We start from the raw sequence: 19,036 nt of genomic DNA on the forward strand, positions 1-19,036 counted from the left end.
ATTGCGGCCTAAGTTATTTAGTCTTTTTTAGATAATTTAGTATTGTATATTTTAGTAAGAAAAGTTATTTTTGTGTGTAAATTTATTTTATAAGTCAGATACCAAGAAAAACAGGACACCCACTTTTTCAAATATAAAATATTTTATACCTTTCTAAGGTATATTATTTTGGTGTTAATTTTGTTAAAGAAGATCCTAAAATTTGTGTTGACTTAATTTTGTGAGTCTGATTTTTAAAACTTTTAGTTTTGATTATTTCTAAATGCTAGTTGATCGGTCTATATTATAAAAGTAAATGTGTGGTGTTTTTTTAAGGATTTATAGATCTTATTTTTAGCAACCAATGTAGAAATGATACCAGTTTGTGTTTAACCCATAGTTAAATACTGTTTTATTTATCCTCTATCTGTTCTTACGCAAGCCTATTTTCTTTCCTCTGTAACCTTCCGCAATTGTTTCTGTGACAACATAATACAGCTGATTTCTTGTTTTTAATGTAGAACTTTAAATTTAATGAATTTAAATATAAAATTCTGGTAGTTCTTTACCTACTGAATTAGGCGTTATGTTTTACTTCAACTAAAGTAATGGTTAATACAGGACAAGAAAAATGGTAATACTTTGCTTGAAAATTTGTAAATTTCAATGTTTGTATGTCACAAACCAAATAAGTTACATATTTCACTCTTTCAGTCTATAAACAATCATCAGGCAGTTGCGATGTTGTTGCAACATGGAGTATCTGAAATTTTTAGTTGTCATCTCATTTGCATCTTGCATAGGTAACTATTTTATTTGTGACACTATTTGCTTAATGTTTTTTTTTCATGGATTGTTATCCTGCAGGTGGTAGTGCTAACATCTTGTATCTATTTAGATGCCTCTCAATATAGAGTATATGCATCACCACTTTCATACTTTGGAGTAAGCGCATGGAGTATTTCTTGGGATCCACCATTTCTTTATAATGTCAGCAATACCGAAAACTTGACACTAATTAGCTACCATTTTAAATACTGTTTATATGGAAACTGCAAAACGACTTTTCTTCTCTCAACACCTTTTGTGACGTTAACCAGATTGACTCGTGATGTTGATCATGATTTTACAATTTACGCATATTCAGATACCGGAGCTTTGTCATGGACCGAGCGAAGTGGAAAACAGTTGTTTACAGAACGAGCTTGTAAGTTTTATTTTAAATAATTCATCTGTTTTTTTATAATTGGGAAAAAAGACTAAACTTGTTTTTAATTTTAATATTAAAATTAAAACTAAGTCAAAAGTACTTGATTTTATTCCTACAATAGAGATTTTTACAACAGAGGCAACGGGTGTACCTCAGCAAAATTTCCAAACCCTTACATTTCCTTATATGTTTGTGAAAGCACATAATCCTATACAATTTTTTTATCAGCGTTTTAAGCTCTAGGTACATAGTCATGTTGTTAAATTTCTATCTGTTGTGTATTTTAGTAAATTAGTAGTAACGTGAAAGCTATGTTTTTTATAATTTGTTTCTAAATTTCACGCCAAAAATTATAATACTAAAATAGTCTTCCAGTAGGGACATTTAATAGTGTAAAATTTATGTTGGCTCATATAATAAACTAGTTATCGCACTTGTTTTAGTGTAAAATTTACTTCTCAAATAAAACATAATTTTTATGAAACAAACATAAATATTCGCTGTTCAATTGTTCTTTTGTTTGCAAATAGTCATCAGTTGCCAGGTGCTCTTTGCGGCTTGGATAGTTAGTCTGGCCATGACTTTAGAGAGATTTATAACACGTTGAAGGAGATTTGTGTTTAATTTGATCGGTCAAAATACGGAAATTTGTCATGTATTAAATTATCCAATCTACATATTTGTCTTGAAATAACTCTATTTACTGTTAAACAAAAAACTGCATGAACCATGACTAACAGTTTTGTTCTCATATATATTTCACTGGCCTAAAGAAATATGTAAACGAAATATGTAAACGAGAACAAAAGAAGATAAAAAATACTTACAATAATTTTCTCAGCACTGTGCAATAACTACTACATATTTTTAAGTCAAATTTTGTTTTAGAAAATCCTGCAGAGAAATTTCTCTTTTTTTTGAACATGGTTTCATTGAAACAAAATAAAGAATTTTAATTAGGAGAAAGACAACAAGAGCTTCTAAAAGTATACTGTAAGCAGCATTCAGTAATATGATACAAAACATAGCAATACATTGCTCACATAATGCTGTAATGTCAAATGGCATTTTAATTCTGGTACTAAAAAGCTTAAATAATACTAGATCTATTTCTGTCTACCAATATTATTCTGCAGTATTTCTATCTGATTTAGTGGAATGTCGCACTCAAACGTTTTTCTGTAAGACAAGGACATGCAGCAGAGGCTGTCATGGTGTACAAGATTGTACAAGATACTCGCTAGGAAAAGGTAGATCATGCTGTAAGTATTTTTTTGTTGCTATTACATTCCATATTATTATTTTTTTTTCCGCTACGTTCATTTTTTTTACTTTATTACTTTTTTACTTTATTTTATTTTATTTTTCAGTTTAATTCATTTTTTTTCCTGTCAGTTCAGTTCAATTCATATTTATTTTTTTGTTAGTCTAATTCGTATTTTTTTTCTCGTCTGTTTAACTCATACTTTCTAGTTGTCAGTATAATCCTTATTTTCTTCACTGCATGTTTCATTCTCAATTTTTAATGTTGCTTTTACTGCTCCTGCACTTGTGTGTTTAATAGCATTGCTAATTGGGTTTGTAATTATAATTTATTTGTATATTTTCACAGGGAATTACATTGGTCCTCCTACTATCACTACTTTAAATGTTGTCAAGAAAGGGATATCTTATATATCGTTGCAATGGGCTGCACTGGAAGAACCTAGTTTCTCTATCTACAGCTATGAAATTGAAAATTTAGAAACAAGTCAGAAAAAAGTGGTTATGAAAGATAAATACAAAGGTTTTAGATCTCTTATCTTTTTCGAACAGTTTGAAAACCTTACGCGTGACACTGTGTACAGTTTCAGAGTACGAGCTCTCAGCTCATTCCATCCAAGTGCATGGTCACCTATTGTCAAAGCAAAAATTGGAAAATATCAGAGGAGTAAGTTACTATACATGCATTGTGTTTTTTCTTCAAGTAGACATCCACTTCTAATTTTACTGGCCTGTTAAATTGATAAATTATCAGTGAAGCATTGTGTGATAAATTCCACCTTTTTTTAAACATCACCCTTTCAAGTCTTTTAGAGACTCTTTTTATTTAAATAAGAGCAATTTTTGACATTTTCTGTTATCAAACCTGCGCAGTGACATGAAAATCAAACTTTATCATAGCACCTATGCCGAAATGGCCTGTTTTCTAAATTTTCCTAAATTTTGGATAAGTACCCCATAATAACTTTCGAAGTTCTACAATATGTGTTCAACCTCATTTTCCATTCTAGGCACCTTTTAAAATATTGTGTTTATTACAGAATCAAACCTAACATGTCAGAGAGTGACATACAATAGACATACAATAGATATCCACTAAATCGTAAATTATTTGGTTTTTTGTAAAGTCAGGTCAGCTGAAACAATCGCACTCTCTGAAGTCTGATTGGTTGATAAATTTTTTCATCCTGTTCCAAAATTGGAGGCAAAGCGACAAAAACTGTTGAAACAAAAAAGCAATTAGCATTATTTTTTGCTCTATTCTGATACAAACTGTTTTTTTTGGGTGGGAATTCAGCTCAATTCTCTTCTGCTTTCAGTTGCCTAATCTAAACATTGTTTGTGCTAACATATTACGTATTTTATCTTAAGTTTATTATTACTAGAAAAACAATTATTTATGTATGTAATGTTATTCTTTAGGGCAAACATATTCTAGGGCACTTGTGCCGGTGAATGTTAAAATTGCACCAGTCAAATTTGCAGAATCAACAACATGGAAAGTCGTTTGGTCCATGCCAGAGATTGTTGTAAAGAATAAGACCTTTGAACCACTCTATCGCATAAGTATTTGTGGAGTGCGTGGGTGCAAATATCAGACGGTTCACAGAAGTAGATCTTCTCTGTTGAAAAACTTGCAACCTAATTCAACATACAGCTATACTATATATGTTTCTAGTTACAGCATGCATATTAGATTTTACAACATATCACATTTGTGGAGGTCCCAAAAACAAATCTTTCACACAAAATACAGAGGTTAGAAATATTACTTTGTTTTTTGTTTGAATTTAAAGGATGACTGCATGGTTTGGCATTTCTGGATTTTCCAAAATTGAAATTAGCACAGCATAAATAAACACATGTTCGTTTAGTATAAGCAACATTGGCCATCAGTAGTAGTTTGTTTACTTGTAGATTTAAAAGTACATTAATATGTTTGAACAATTCACCATATTTTTAAACCACAACAAATCATACAGCATCATCTGAAAGAATTTCGAATATTTCTGTCAATTTAAAATTAAGAAAAATATATATATATATTTCTGCAGAACTTTGTTTTTCGTGATCTTGCTCTAAGTTTAATTTTGCAGAACTTGCTTTTTGTGGTCTTGCTCTAAGTTTAATAATTTTGCAGAACTTTGTTTTTCGTGATCTTGCTCTAAGTTTAATTTTGCAGAACTTGTTTTTTTGTGATATTGCTCTAAGTTTAATTTTGCAGAACTTGATTTTTTGTGATCTTGCTCTAAGTTTAATTTTGCAGAACTTGCTTTTTGTGGTCTTGCTCTAAGTTTAATAATTTTGCAGAACTTTGTTTTTCGTGATCTTGCTCTAAGTTTAATTTTGCAGAACTTGTTTTTTTGTGATCTTGCTCTAAGTTTAATTTTGCAGAACTTGTTTTTTGTGATCTTGCTCTAAGTTTAATTTTGCAGAACTTAATTTTGCCATTAGGGTCTTAAACTAATGCAAAACTAATGACTCACAAAAATTTTTTACTTCAAAAATTTCTTTCCTTAACCTGTCACCTAATCTATTCAATATCATTTTTTTTTATTTTCTAGATAGCTGCCCTTCTTTTTCTTGCGAAAATGTCAATCAATGTATTGATATTTTAAAAACGTGTGATGGAGTGGTTGATTGTGCAGATAGTTCAGATGAAAACAAGTGGGCTAATTGCAGTAAGTGTACCTCTGAATGTAATCCTGGGGATATTTGTCCTTTTGCAAATAAATTTAGTTTGAGATTTTAAGCCGCGTACCTGTAAAGCTGAATTTAGGGACCCAGAGGTGCTGTAATGTTCTGGACATGATATATAAAAATTAAAAGCTGTAGCCACAAGCAATTGAGAATGCCATTTTATAAACCCATCATAGACTCCAGACAAATATTCAGAGCAAACCGGTCGTTAGCCTGTAAAAGAATCCACGGATCCTCAGATTTTAAGGAGATTTAATATTTTCTATGGAACTGTCAGTTGATAGTAAAAAAACGAAAAAAGCAAGACGTCCTGGAATGAAACTAAGATAATTACAACCTCAATCCCAGGAAAAAAATTGCTCTGGGACCGAGGGTAAGGTGATCATTTAAGCCAAACACAACATTTGCCGCTGTTACGAACAAAGCATATTTTCAAATTTTCCTTTGAGAGTTTCAGCAAAAAATTTTATTATATATATATAGTGGCTTTATTGTATTAGCAGTATTACTTACCTCACGATGTAAAGTTTTATTTACGAAAAGCTTTGTGTATTTTATTGTAAATTTTATATGTTCTTTTTTATATAATAATCCCTATGGCGAAGAAAACAATTTTATTTTTTTCTGTTTTAACAGATGTGCCAGGTCCAATATCTTTGCAAGTCTTGAAGACTGGTGACGAGTTCATTACAGTACAATGGCGCAAATTATCTTTTGCGACAGTGAGTAAATACGAAGTGAACCTAAGAGGAATGGGCGTGACAAAAATGTTTTATCACAATACGTCACAAACACACATCAAGGCAAATTTTACTAACCTTGTGAAGATGAGGAACTACACTGTACAGATACGTGCTTTGAATGCGATCGGATGGGGACACTGGTCGCTAGTTTCAGCTGAAACCAGTAAGAAATTTATGTGAAATAATTATTTGCAGAGCTAAAGGGGTGTTAAATAACCTCCTTCAGTGTTGGTTGCTATGACAACTACGTGTAGTTTTTAGTGTTCCAGGTCTTTGGAAGTTCAAAGGTAATTGTTTTTTAGATTTGACTATTTAACACTCACAAGGAAGGGAAAACTTTGATTTGTTTTTCTGTTTAGACTTTAATTTCCCTAAATGAAACAACGGCATGCTCTATTTAGTAAGTAAGATAGATAAAGTATTTGCTGTCGGTTTTAGCGACTCGGATTGGTCTTCCTGGTCCAGTAGAGAACGATAAGATTGTATCACGTGTGGCAAATTCTTGGAAGTTATCATGGACCCCACCTTCTATTTTAAACAATAACGATGCTGATAAATTAAAATATATCGTGAAATATTGTCTTGTGCTGTCTTTAAGGAGACATATTTGCTTGTATACAAAAAAGAGTGGTCACACGTACGCAGTTTTGGATCGGCTTCGTTGGAACGGGTTGTACGTGTACACAATAACAGTCTACAGTAGTTTGAATAAGCAAGGCTTGAAAGAAAAAACATCTTACTTCACGACTAGAGGTACACTTATTCGCGGTGATGTTTGTTTCATAACGTTGTGTGTGTGTTTTTTGATGATAAATATGGGTTTCCCTGTTGTTATATTTCGATGTTTCCACAGTGTCGTCAACGACTTGAGCTTATTTTTGTTCGAGTAATAAAGAACGTCTTGACCAAACTGTTCTTAATTTTAGGGTCAAATTCTAAGGAGTTCAGGTGTACAAATGACTACTATATCGCACTTGCTACTGGCGAATCCTACGTTGGGATATATCCCCACTATAAACAAAACACATTTTATGAAGTGAATGAGGTCGTCAGCTTTCAATGTCCAAGCGGTTTCAATTTCGAAAGTGGAGAAAAAAGAAAGTTCAGTACATGCAGAAATTACGATGCCTGGACCTCGCCTTGGCCGATTTGTAGAGGTAAGGAGGTGGGGGGAATATTTTAACGAATGTTTTAAACATTTCCTAAAAGGTTTTGAAGGTTTTTATATTGAATCACTACATTCAAAAAGATTACAACAAAGGTTGTTTTTATAAGAACTAATAATATAATTTTTTAGTTAAAAAATAATCTGAGCGTATTGGCGCCCATTTCTCAATTGCCAACTCTCGATATATCGCACTTCTTCGTAGGTCTTTTAGGAGTCTCAGTTATTGAGAATGTGCTTGTACGCATTCGTCTGTCTGTGTCGATAAGCATTTCCCAAGAGAGTCGAAATCACTTCATTTTAATAATAGCCTTATTTTGTCTGTGTGTCGGCGAAAGCCGCGTCCCGTAACGGAAACACGAAATTTTTAAAATGCGCACCAATAACAAATGCGATATATTTTTGTCCACTTTGCTGCGACGGGTAAATTTAAAGGACGGGCGACCCTGTGGATTTTTCCAAGGGCTAACGACTAGTCTCTTTAATAATAGCTGTATTTTGTGTTTGTAGTCTCTGCTCGGACTCCCCCCCGTTGAGTTAAAAAATCATGCTGAAGAAACACGAATATCAAATATATCAAATGCGATATATTTTTGTCCACTTTGTTGCGACGGGTAAATTTAAAGGACGAGCGAATCCATGGATTTTTCCACGGGCTAACGACTATCTCTATAATAGTAGCCTTCGTCCTTCTGTCTGTCTTTCTGTCTGTCTTTCTGTCTGTCTGTCTGTCTGTCTGTCTGTCTGTCTGTCTGTCTGTTACGGAAACACGAAATACGATATATAAAGGATTTCTCCACACGTTAAATGTCAAGTTTTTATTGTAGGTAAAAGTGAAAACGTAACTTGCATCAATGAGTATTCTGCGACCAAAGAATCGAAAAAACACTGGTTAAATCCAACGCCCAATCGAGTTCACGCGAATAACAAGCCTCATCAGGAGAAGTATTTGATCCTCGAGACGCTGGATTTTTATTGTCCCTATGGAACATCATTTATCAATTCTAATGGTCACGCTCTCATTAGAAGTCAATGTCTTGAAGCAGAGGGTGGCAGTGTGAAAGGGCGTTGGTCGCCAGGGTGGCCCATGTGTAAAGGTAGGGATGATTCTATATTAAGTCTTAAAATGATTTTTTGTTTACAAGCAATTTTGGTCAGTAAAATACCAGTCAGCTTTCAGTGTACTTTTTTCTATATTTTTTTCATGCAAAAGTTTCTTTGTGCCGAATAACAGCGGGAATCTTCTCTAAACGCGTATTTAGATCGGACATAACAAACTCATACATTATTTTGCCATAGTGCGTTTATGGTTACAGTCAAAGCTATATTATAGTCAACCTGCTGTATTGCGCATACTTAGGCACACTGAGTTTACTGAATTAACTGCAACCTCTTTAAGGGTCTATGCATGGGAAGACTAAAATCACTAACACTAACTACCCTTTCATCAGCCATCATGAAAGCCGATCGTCTTCTGTCTGAATGAGATACGAAGGGGGACAAATGGCGTATTCTTCGTTTTAAAAAATTTTTGTGTAGTGCGTAACAAATATTATTGCATATCTGAATAGCAAAATATGTCATGCCCAAATTCGTAACAGATATCACAATCCGATAGACAGCTTTTGTAAATTTTTGTTGCAATTTTATTTACGTTATACCATACATTTTGTTTAGAAGTTAAACTGGCAATATACTAAATATTTTCTGTAAGTTATTTCAGATGCGTTCTTTTTCACATCATTTCTTTTCACCCTTTTTTGACTTTTCTCTGCCTACGTGATTCTGTGCCCCAACGTGTCTTGAAGCTTCATGCATCTCTTGATTTGAGGTAAAACCGCGAAAATGCCTACACGTGTTTTCATAATTTCAACTACAAGAAAACATTTTGTTTAACCGATTGCTTTGTAGATATTGTGCATGAAATTGCACAAGCTTGTCCAAGCCACGTAACATACGAAAAACATCCTTACTTCGTGTTTTAGGTCAAGTTTGTCCAAAACTAAATCTTAGAAATGCTATCGTGAACTATAGTCAACCGAAGCGTACAGCTGGAGTTACTGCTCAAATAACTTGTTGGCCATCGTCACACTTCTACTTGTGGGGTTCAAATAGCACTTCTTGTGAAAAATCTCTACGGTGGAGCGGTAACTATTACCGGGAGTGTTTAAGTAAAACGCAGTACGAAAAGCAGTGCGGAAAAGTTGGTGGAAACGTGTTGTATCATGGCATCCAAGATGGCTACCTGCTGTGTGAAAAGCAAGGTGTGTATAGTAAATGTTGTTTAGGGTTGTATGTGCCGAGAGGGAGGGAGGAGGGGCTTAAAGGGACTGCCGGGGGACAGGGACCTGCGTTTTTAGTCTATCTAGGAAAGAGGGAGGGAAGTTTTAATCTTATTGAACCAATCTTGGTTATTGTTTTCTAATAAGTAACTTTATTAATTCCGTTTTATTTTATAGTATCATCAGCTTTAAGTGAGAGCAGCCACCATTCAACCAATCTGGTAGTTGGTACCGTAGTACCTGCATCGATCGTTTTCATGATCGTTCTGCTTATAGCTGTCTTTTATGTTCAGCGCAAACGCGCTCGGTTTGAACTTGAAAGAGGAGCGGTTGCTATGAATTGTCGCAATGAGGCGATCAATTTAATCTTACCCAGCTACGACCAGTCAGAACAAGACAAACCGACCACGCCTCCGCCTGCGTTTGAAGATATATTTGAGCATGATGCTGCTGAGTCAGCAGAAACTGGTAAGTACTTGTTGTGAACTTCAAGTTGAAATCCTCAAAAAATACAAAAAAATTAAATTTCGTCTTATTTCTTCTTAAAAAATATTTATGATAGATTCGTGTGTTTTCCAATTAATTCGGAATATTTTTATATGCACTTTATAAAAAAATGTAAAAAATATCCACTCGTGTGTATAGTACCTTACCCGCACTAATTTTAGCCAATCGTATAGATGTGTGCGTGTAAATTTTCGCGCGATGGCAATATGATTTCGCGCAAATCTCACTTCTGCAAATAAGAACAAAATTTTCTCTTTTTACATGTTTTACTTTCATGCACACAATGAAATTATATTTTCGTGTGTGTTTAATTTTCTGTAATTTATGTTCTAAATTTTGCACAATAACAAACTTGCGCGACTGTACGAAAATTAGGACGAATAAGATGTAAGAATTAGCGGGCGCCATTGGTGCAAAAAAGAAATCTATCTGTTAATTAGAGGTGATCTGCCTTTTAGAACGTTAATATTTTAAGGCTTATATTTGGTAAAGCGAGCATATTTTGTGTTTTTCGAGAATTGTTTGGAGGATTGTAGGACTGGGTTTGTTTCATATTTTTCAAAAAAAAAAAAGATATGTTGGTTTGTTTGTTTTTTGTAAATACGGAAAGAGTGCTAAATGGTGTTATTTCTAAATTTTCAAAATAGCAACGACCATATAAATCTTTATTATATTTCTCTACAAAAAACAATTTTTAAGAGCAGTTACTTCATTACCTGCAGATTAATTAGATGCTACGCTAATTAGAAAGATAAAAAGGTAAAATATACCCATTTCGTGTATAAAATAGGTCCGCTAATTATCTATCCGCTTTTTAGAAAGTTTTTATGACTAAAATTCAGCGTTGTAATGAAATCTGTGTGTTAATCAGAGGTACCTGCGTTTTGGAGTGTCGGTAAATTAGAGAAAATACTGTATATAAAAGAAGGCATCATTTTTCCTAATTTTTGGGCCATAAAATACAAAATCTGTCTATTATTTTTAATTTTCACATCAAGATCTACAAAACCTAAATACCTAAATATCCTTGTATTGTGTTATTTTCCAAAGATGGAAAGTCAAATCATGGGCATGAGCACTGTGTAATGTGGCTTTTGTACAGACTTTAATTTTCTAAACATAAAATATTTTTTAATTTCATTAAATTAGGAGAAATTCTCCTAGATTTAACAGATGTCAAGGCGTCTTATAATCTTACTGTGCTTAGGTATGTTGAGCAGTGAACGAACTTTAACGTCAGTACCACGAGGACTTCCGCCTGCATATACCCCAAGAGAAGATAATAACGCCGTTGACGTTTAATAGTACTGGTTGATCCTCCCAAGACCTGAATCAAGTTGTTAAAAAAGATTACTAGTTGATTCTCCCAAGACCTGAATCAAGTTGTTAAGAAAGTTTACTGGTTGATTCTCCCAAGACCTGAATCAAGTTGTTAAGAAAGTTTACTGGTTGATTCTCCCAAGACCTGAATCAAGTTGTTAAGAAAGTTTACTGGTTGATTCTCCCAAGACCTGAATCAAGTTATAAAGAAATTTGTTAAGCTCAAACTCGTAACTTCCAACTTCTATAAATCAGGTTTTTCTAAAAAAAAAAGAAAAAGAAATTTAGCACATTTGAAACGTTTGTGGTATTGGTTTCAGCCTTTCTAATTCAATTTTTTTTCTAGCCAGCATTTACCCATTTCACGTCTTTAAAAAAATGTCGCCTTGAATTTTCGTTTTTATGATTCACCTTGGCAATCCACAGTTTTACGTTGTGATATGAACTTTAATTTTGGTGTCTGACATCGGCAATTTACCTTTTAAATTCGAGCTTTTCTTTTCCAAATCAGCTTGTTCACATTGAAAGTACTTAATTTTGTTTAGGGTAATAAGCAAAATGCTTTAGCAACCACTTTATGATCTTGATTGATTCTTGCATTTAAGGAATACTCTCTATCGCTTTTCTACTTATACTTTTTATATACTTACGATAGATTCAAGGCAATCGAAGAATTCTATAAATTGAAGAAAAAATTTTCCTTGGCAGAACTTTGCCTTTTTTTCCCAAATAACCTCGGCATTCACCTCGTTGCTTGCTGTGTTCTGACGTGAATTAGAAAGGCTGGGTTTGAAACCGAAATATTAAAAAGTCACCACATTTTTAATATTTTAGAATTGTATATATTCATTTTTAAGGCAGTGTAAAACTATTTTACGGTCAATCTGGTAATATGCTATTTTTATTGGTACTTGTTTTGGTTTAACTTTTATATTACAATATAACAAAAAATGAACCGTTTTTTTTTTCTTGTCTAATAATTGAAAAGCTCTACAGTGTTCAAATTTTACAACTCACACAACAGCATTGTTTCGTTCACTTTCTTGTTTTGTATATATAATTTACATGCACTCTTTAGACAGTATATTTTGTCGAAGGTATATTTTTATATTTTACAATAAATTCTCCGAGCACCCTCTCTCTTTAAGAAGACAAAAATATCAAAAAACGCTTTGGTGCAGGAAGACTTAACAGAGAATTTTCCGAAATTATAGTTTGTATAAAAACTGGTACAAGAAAATATTTTTTTAAAGATTTTTTGTATTTTATTCAGTGTGTTCACGTGTATCTATTGATAACATCCTGTTTTAGCGAAAATACTACGAAAAATTATTTGTTGTGTTCACAACTTTTACGGTGAGCCATACTTCATGGAACAACTTAAGTTGTTGCATGAAGTATGGCTCACCCATATTTAGAGTTAAAATTTCCATATGTATAAAGTTATTTATGATAAATCAGCCAACAAATAAATAAGAAAAGTTTTAAAAACACATGTTAAAATTTTATTTTTAATTTATAAAGTAGCACGAAGCTTTTCGTAACTGAGTTATTGTCGAAATTGTCAAGTAAAATTATAAAATTATTCTTTCTATGTTATTACTTTTACAGGGTAAATTTGTTTTTCTGAATTTACACAGCCGGTTTTTCAGGAGGATTTTGTCCCTTCTTGTGGAAAAAGGTTTTCCGTTTTTTTCTTTCCATTGAAATATACATTTTACCCCGTTCGTCCTAGGAATTTAGCTCTGCCAGGACGGGACGAGACAAAATTGTGCTGAGACAAAAATGTTTCCATGATTTTAGTATAATTATTGATGGGAGCAGGGTCCTGACAAAACGTCTCGCCCCGGCAATTGTCCTGTCTCCGTCTCTCATGCAAACAGACCATAAGTTTATGAAAAAGGAAAATGCAACGTTCCAGGTTTGTTGCCTAATACGAAAAAATTCAGAAGCTTTGCCGCTGTTCTTGATGTTAAAAAGGCAAGAACTCCTGGGACGAGGTTCTCTTTATCCCCTTATTTTTGATGGGATTTCGTGATCCTAAATTTAATTCAATAACGTGTTAAATATAACGCTTTTATAATACTCGATTCTAGCGTGTAATTTGCTTACGGAAAATAAATTTACCAAGTGTAATCTACCTTTTTTTATTAACTTCAGTTTCAGCTCTTCCTTTTTTGCTTTCTATATTATATGTACAAAGAAGTTCTAAGGTAAAAGAGGTTGTTTCAAAATATACAAAATTAAAAAGAAATTTATGAATTATATTCATTCTTCCGGTTATTTTACCTGGCCAAGCCGTAATCGTGAACGTGAACAGTTCCTAATACGCATCCTCGTCCCAGGCTTTGTTGCCTAATGTCAAAGCCAGTGTAGCGCTTACTTAATGGGTAAAAAGTTTCTTCACCGCGCCGGTTTCGATGTCAAAAAGACAAGAATCCCCGGAGACGCATGCCCTGGGGAAGGTTTGCTTAATACGAGAAAATTCAAAAGCTTTATTTTGTTATAGAACACGCAATAGTAATGGTCAATTCACATTTCTGTTTTTTGTTAATCATATATTTAACGTAAATATTTTTGTCCTATCGTTACAGGCCGTAAGAACGCAGAATCGTTTCGGCAGTTGCTGCTACACAAAAAGGACTGCGTTGTTATTATATATTGTATGAGATATCGGTGGTATTGAGTTTTGATGAATAGCTGCATTTTGCCAAGCTTTTAGTCTCCTAGTTCTCTCTTTTACACAACCGACCTTGTGTCCCATGGTGCATTCTTGTTTCCGGAGAATCTTTCCGTTTTTATTAAATATTTGAATATCATGAGAAAACGGCTCAGGGGCTAAGAGGCCCTGGAGACGGCGAGGAGGGATATGTGATCAACCTAGTTCCCGTGTCTTATTGTTCAATTGTTATTTATTAATTTATTTCGTAAATTGTTAACGTGATCACACAGTCATGTTTTTGGTGGCCGTTGAAAATGAAAGGTAAACACAAAAAAATAAAAGGGCAGTGCACTCAATTATTAATGTTTATAATGTACAAATTCTTCTATTTTGTGTGCCGCAGTGGTGTAAATTTTTTGCTTTCATTGTAGTTTTGATTTTGGACTTTTTATTTCTTGTATAAAAACTTCTGATTTCCTAATTACTAACCATTAGCTAGCTAGTTATCATATCTCTAGCTAAATTTTTAGGTAGCGCTACAGCAGCTTAGAGATTATACTGTGGTAGGCCCTTTCTCCTTATCAACTCACATTCTATCTTAATTTTAAATTCAACATTTGAATCTCACAAGCAGTCCGGGCTAAACTAACTCAGCATTCAATTTATTATGTATTACCTAGCTATATACTTTATGTCAGCAAAAAATTGCCAAAATAAAATGTTATTCTCCTAGTTGGAATGTCACATGGTACAACTTTCAGTTGAGGAAAAATATGGACGTTTAATAAACATTCAGATTCTATGGAAAATTTAGCCCCTTTTTATGATAGGTAGGTGAACGGGTGAATGGCGTGTTTTCCCTCAAATCATAATGGCCACCCTGAAAAATACGGATTTGTAATTTGTTTAAAAGTATCACGTGACATTTGTCAACTAGAAGAAAATATTTACGGTTTACCTACTTCATATCAGCAAATTTGTGTTTTGCATTGGCAATTTATATATACATGAATAACAGTGTAATGAATCTGGTGCGGAAATGAGTTCAAAACTGATCATTTCGTATCGTACATTTCTGATCACACACCTGTTTTGCGTCTTGTTGGCTGGCTTAGATATGCTAACTCAAATCAATCAGCATTTGAAGTACAGATCGAAAACATCTTCTCGACAAACTGAGAACACATTGACTACCCACTATCAAAAATACAAAAAATAAATAATCCTGGAAAGACAGTCATAAGTTTGGTATTCACTCACACAAGTAACATATCATTATTCACTGATTACCATTAACAAAATAACGTTAAAGAATTAAAATTTACGTCAAGGGTACTATCGATTTCATCAATAAAATTGAACAGCAACCCAAAATTTCAAAAGACGTCCTCCTAATCTCAATAGATGTTAGATCACTTTATACTAATATACACCGCACAAATGTTAAAAGCTGTTAAACAATCCCTGGAGAAAAGACCATCCACAATTTCTACTAATGTTTACTGTTATGGACTCACTACATACAAACAAAAAAATGTGGAATGGGTATACACTAAAAATAGAACATCCACCATCTTTAAAGAAATATTATATTCGGTCAAGCATGATGGATTTGAAAAATTTAACAATGCCAAAGAAAACTGCTATCAATTATTACAAACATTTCTCAAGCAAAGGCTACAAGAATTCTTTGCAAAAATCTCCTAAAAATAAATTTAAAAAAGTTTTCCCAGCAAATATGACATTTATATTGAGACATAACAGAACAATGCCAAATGTCTACCAAATTATTAAAAAACATGGAAACATCTATTGCAAGATAGAAAACGGAATCTATTTTGTCACAGGGAAATGAATTTCAAATCAACCAGTGCAGCTTCATGACACATCAATGAGATAACAACAAAAAAGATAAAATTTCAACCTATCATCGCCCAAATACTATGTTTTAAAGCGACGATACGTACCTACACATATAATGCTGCACAAGTCATTGATAAATACCTGAAACTGCTTTGTAAATAAACTAGAAAGACTTTTCTGATATTCTGAAAGTGTAGCCATTGCTATACCTGGAAGAAAAAATACATTGAGTCACTTATCAGCAACATCCCAGTTACGAGACCATTGAGAACATACTAGACAAAATATATGATAAACACAAATTCCCAAATATATATGCATTTGATTGATCCTTAAACGCTTAATGTTAAAGCTGACAAACAAAAGTTTTTTATATTTCAAATTAATTTTACATGCAAACAGATGGATGCACAATTGAGGCCCCTTGTCTGTGTTATTGTCTGATATTTGAATGACAAAGTTAAAGCCGATGTTGTAAAGCCTTTAAAACTAAAATTTTACAAACAATTTGTTGATAACATTATCACTAGGAGAAACAAACAATATCCTGATTTAGTCTTCTCAAAACTAAACAATTGCCGCATAAATATGAAATTTACATAGAAGTTAATCTGGAAAGATTTTTGGACACACAAATTCTATCTGAAAACAATAGCATTTAAGAAAGAAACGAAACTAGTCCATTGGATTTCAAAAAGACCAAAACGATATAAAAGAAATGCAACAAGAGGTGAGCTATATGGATCAAGGAGAATCGCTTATAACTTCGAAGATAAAATAAACAAAATATATACATATAAAATACTTGAAAGCTGGGTATCCAGTGCCCATCATTGAAAGTTAATAAAGTTGTTTGGAGCATTAAAAAACAAGAATGAAGAGGATATAATACCCAAGTTTCTATTCAAAATACAAAAAAAAAAATCCATATTTTGAGTGGCCAAATGTTGTTAAAAAAAGTGAAGATTAGGAAAGAGAAAAAAAAAGGAAAAAATAATGTTATATTTTAGATTTGATTTTAACATTTTTCAATATTTTTAACAGCAATTAACAAAAGTCCTTAGCACTAAGTTATAAAATACATCTCAATAAAACTTAGAAATGATACCATATTGCTCTATTGCTATTCTAATATGCTCAATGAGATTGCACAGATTTAAATAGATTAGAATAGCATTCAACACAAAAGAAAAAATGTTTTTCAGGATTGTGTTATAGAAAGAGCATGGAAATCTTAATTAAGGGAAGAAATTAAATCACATAATGTAAACTCCAGTCAGATTAATTATTACTAGTCGATAAGGCCTGTGGAGAAATCCACTTAGGCAAAAGGACAATGGAAAAAAGGTAGAGGTTGTATAGTAGAGGTTGGGATGCTGATCAAAATGATGTATAGAATTATATGATTTTGGCGAATGCCTAAGAAGATATAGGGGTTTAAGAATTTTGCTGATGTCATCAAACAAAATTTTTTTTCAGAAATTTGTATTCCTGGTGCCTTTATTTTATAGATCTTGACGTCCATATTATTTTAATATTAAAGTCTGGTAAATTACAGAACAAATTTATAGGTGATGTTTTAGAGACTTTATCAAAGAAAATTGTGAAGAATATAATAGACTTTGCAAAAGTCACACACAGACACACGGAAGCTCGGTATTATTATAAGAGATTATTCATTTCATTTCATTTGAGCATATAAGTAAAATATAAGTAAAGTAATAACCAAAAAAAATTAGACTCACTTAACTTATTTTTATGTGCATCTTTTTTTGAAGAGACTTGCTAGGATAAGCTTACCTTTGAAATAAGTTGATTTTATATGAAAGAGCTTTAATCGGCTCTTACGATTTTGGGCTTCAACTTCCACTATGATAAAGTAGTATGAATAGGTATATAGAAAATTAATGTTCTCAGCCATTCAATTTGATGTTTTAAATATTTACCATAATTTTTTATTAGTAATTATAATGATTTTTTACAATTTTATGCTTAGATCTCCTTGTGAGAGCTATATTCCAGATTGTGATTGGATGTGCATGCAAGCAGCTTTTTTAACCTTAACGCTTGCTTAGTCCCAAGAAAGAAAAGATTTGTTTTGAGGTTTTACGTATGATAATGCGTAATGATAATGTTATAAGGTGGAGATAATCATTTTTAAATTGGTAGAAACAATTCCTAAGGCGTTCCATGCCAAGAGTGTTGAAAGCCAAACTTGTTTTGTAGACATTTTCCCTAAAAACTTTAAAACTAATTAACTTTTACTGATATAACTTGATAAATTCCATGGTTTGAATTACTAATTGCATAGTAAAAGGTTGTCCTTCAGAACCACTTTACTAAAAAAAATGAATTTGAGAATACTTCATTTTTTATTTCTTCTGTATATATGTATTTTTTTTTTTTTTTTTAATATAAAATCCAGTAAAAAAGGCAGAAGCTGCACATTTGTATTTATTATGAAACATTTCCTTATTTTATTCTGCCCCTGTTGTAAGCTGTAAGCATAAGGTATTGCTTTTAAATAGTGTATTTTTTTCCAGCTTTATTTATTACTTTGAACAATTGAGAATCAACATTGTACCCTTAAAACATTGTTGCAGCTAAGTATTCTGAAATAGCCCCTCGGAATGTAAGTTACTTGTAGATTGTTTAATATAACGTTTTTTGTTGAGAATCTCTATTTAATTCAACCTTTTTTAAAGTTTAATTACGATTTGTTAATTTGTTCTAAAACAATTCTTTATAATTATAAGAAAAAATTCAATCATTTATGTTGTTATGAATATTGTGTTGTTGGTGCTAAGGGGATTATTAATTCAAGATAAAGGCAGTCATGGTGCATTTTAAGCACTTGTTTGTCATTGATTATGAAAGCATAAATTAGATGTTAAGTCAGTTTCTATACAGTAGAAAACAAGATTAATTAGACTGACAATATGATTTTTTTAGCTGAAAAAAATCTGATATTTATTTAACTTTTTTTTATATATTTATGTTATCTGATATATACTTTCGATACTTTATTATGTGGTAGAGGTTACTTTATATCAAAATTGTATTTGTTTTTTCTGCAAGCAGAATGCTGTATTTTAGTGACATATTAGGCTAAATGTCCAAGGATTATAATGTATGCCTACTTCTGTTTTAATATAAAAGCTTATATATACCAGACATACCAAGAAACTGTATTTTGTGTTGCTCACAATGGAAGTTGAATTATTTATTTAAAATCTCCTTTTTGCAAAAACGTCTTGCTCAAAGAAGAAACTTAAGTAAAAAACTTCAATTAATTATACTTTTAAAGCTTAAATTGACTTTCCCAAATTATTTAATATTAAA

General features: G+C 32.3%; 1 protein-coding gene across 1 annotated transcript; it reads left to right on the plus strand.

The window, feature by feature from the left end:
* Nucleotides 1-18: 18 nt before the first annotated feature.
* Nucleotides 19-12,421, plus strand: LOC130658008 (uncharacterized). The gene is made up of 14 exons (XM_057461030.1): nucleotides 19-613; nucleotides 694-782; nucleotides 878-1,186; nucleotides 2,344-2,451; nucleotides 2,802-3,119; nucleotides 3,875-4,210; nucleotides 5,017-5,133; nucleotides 5,789-6,058; nucleotides 6,334-6,648; nucleotides 6,822-7,052; nucleotides 7,888-8,157; nucleotides 9,046-9,324; nucleotides 9,520-9,810; nucleotides 11,057-12,421. Exons 2-14 carry the CDS (start codon nucleotides 734-736, stop codon nucleotides 11,149-11,151), a joined length of 2,988 nt encoding a protein of 995 aa, XP_057317013.1. The 5' UTR covers nucleotides 19-613; nucleotides 694-733; the 3' UTR covers nucleotides 11,152-12,421.
* The last annotated feature ends 6,615 nt before the right edge of the window (nucleotides 12,422-19,036 follow it).

This window comes from Hydractinia symbiolongicarpus, chromosome 9, assembly GCF_029227915.1.
Source record: "Hydractinia symbiolongicarpus strain clone_291-10 chromosome 9, HSymV2.1, whole genome shotgun sequence".
NCBI lineage: Eukaryota > Metazoa > Cnidaria > Hydrozoa > Anthoathecata > Hydractiniidae > Hydractinia > Hydractinia symbiolongicarpus.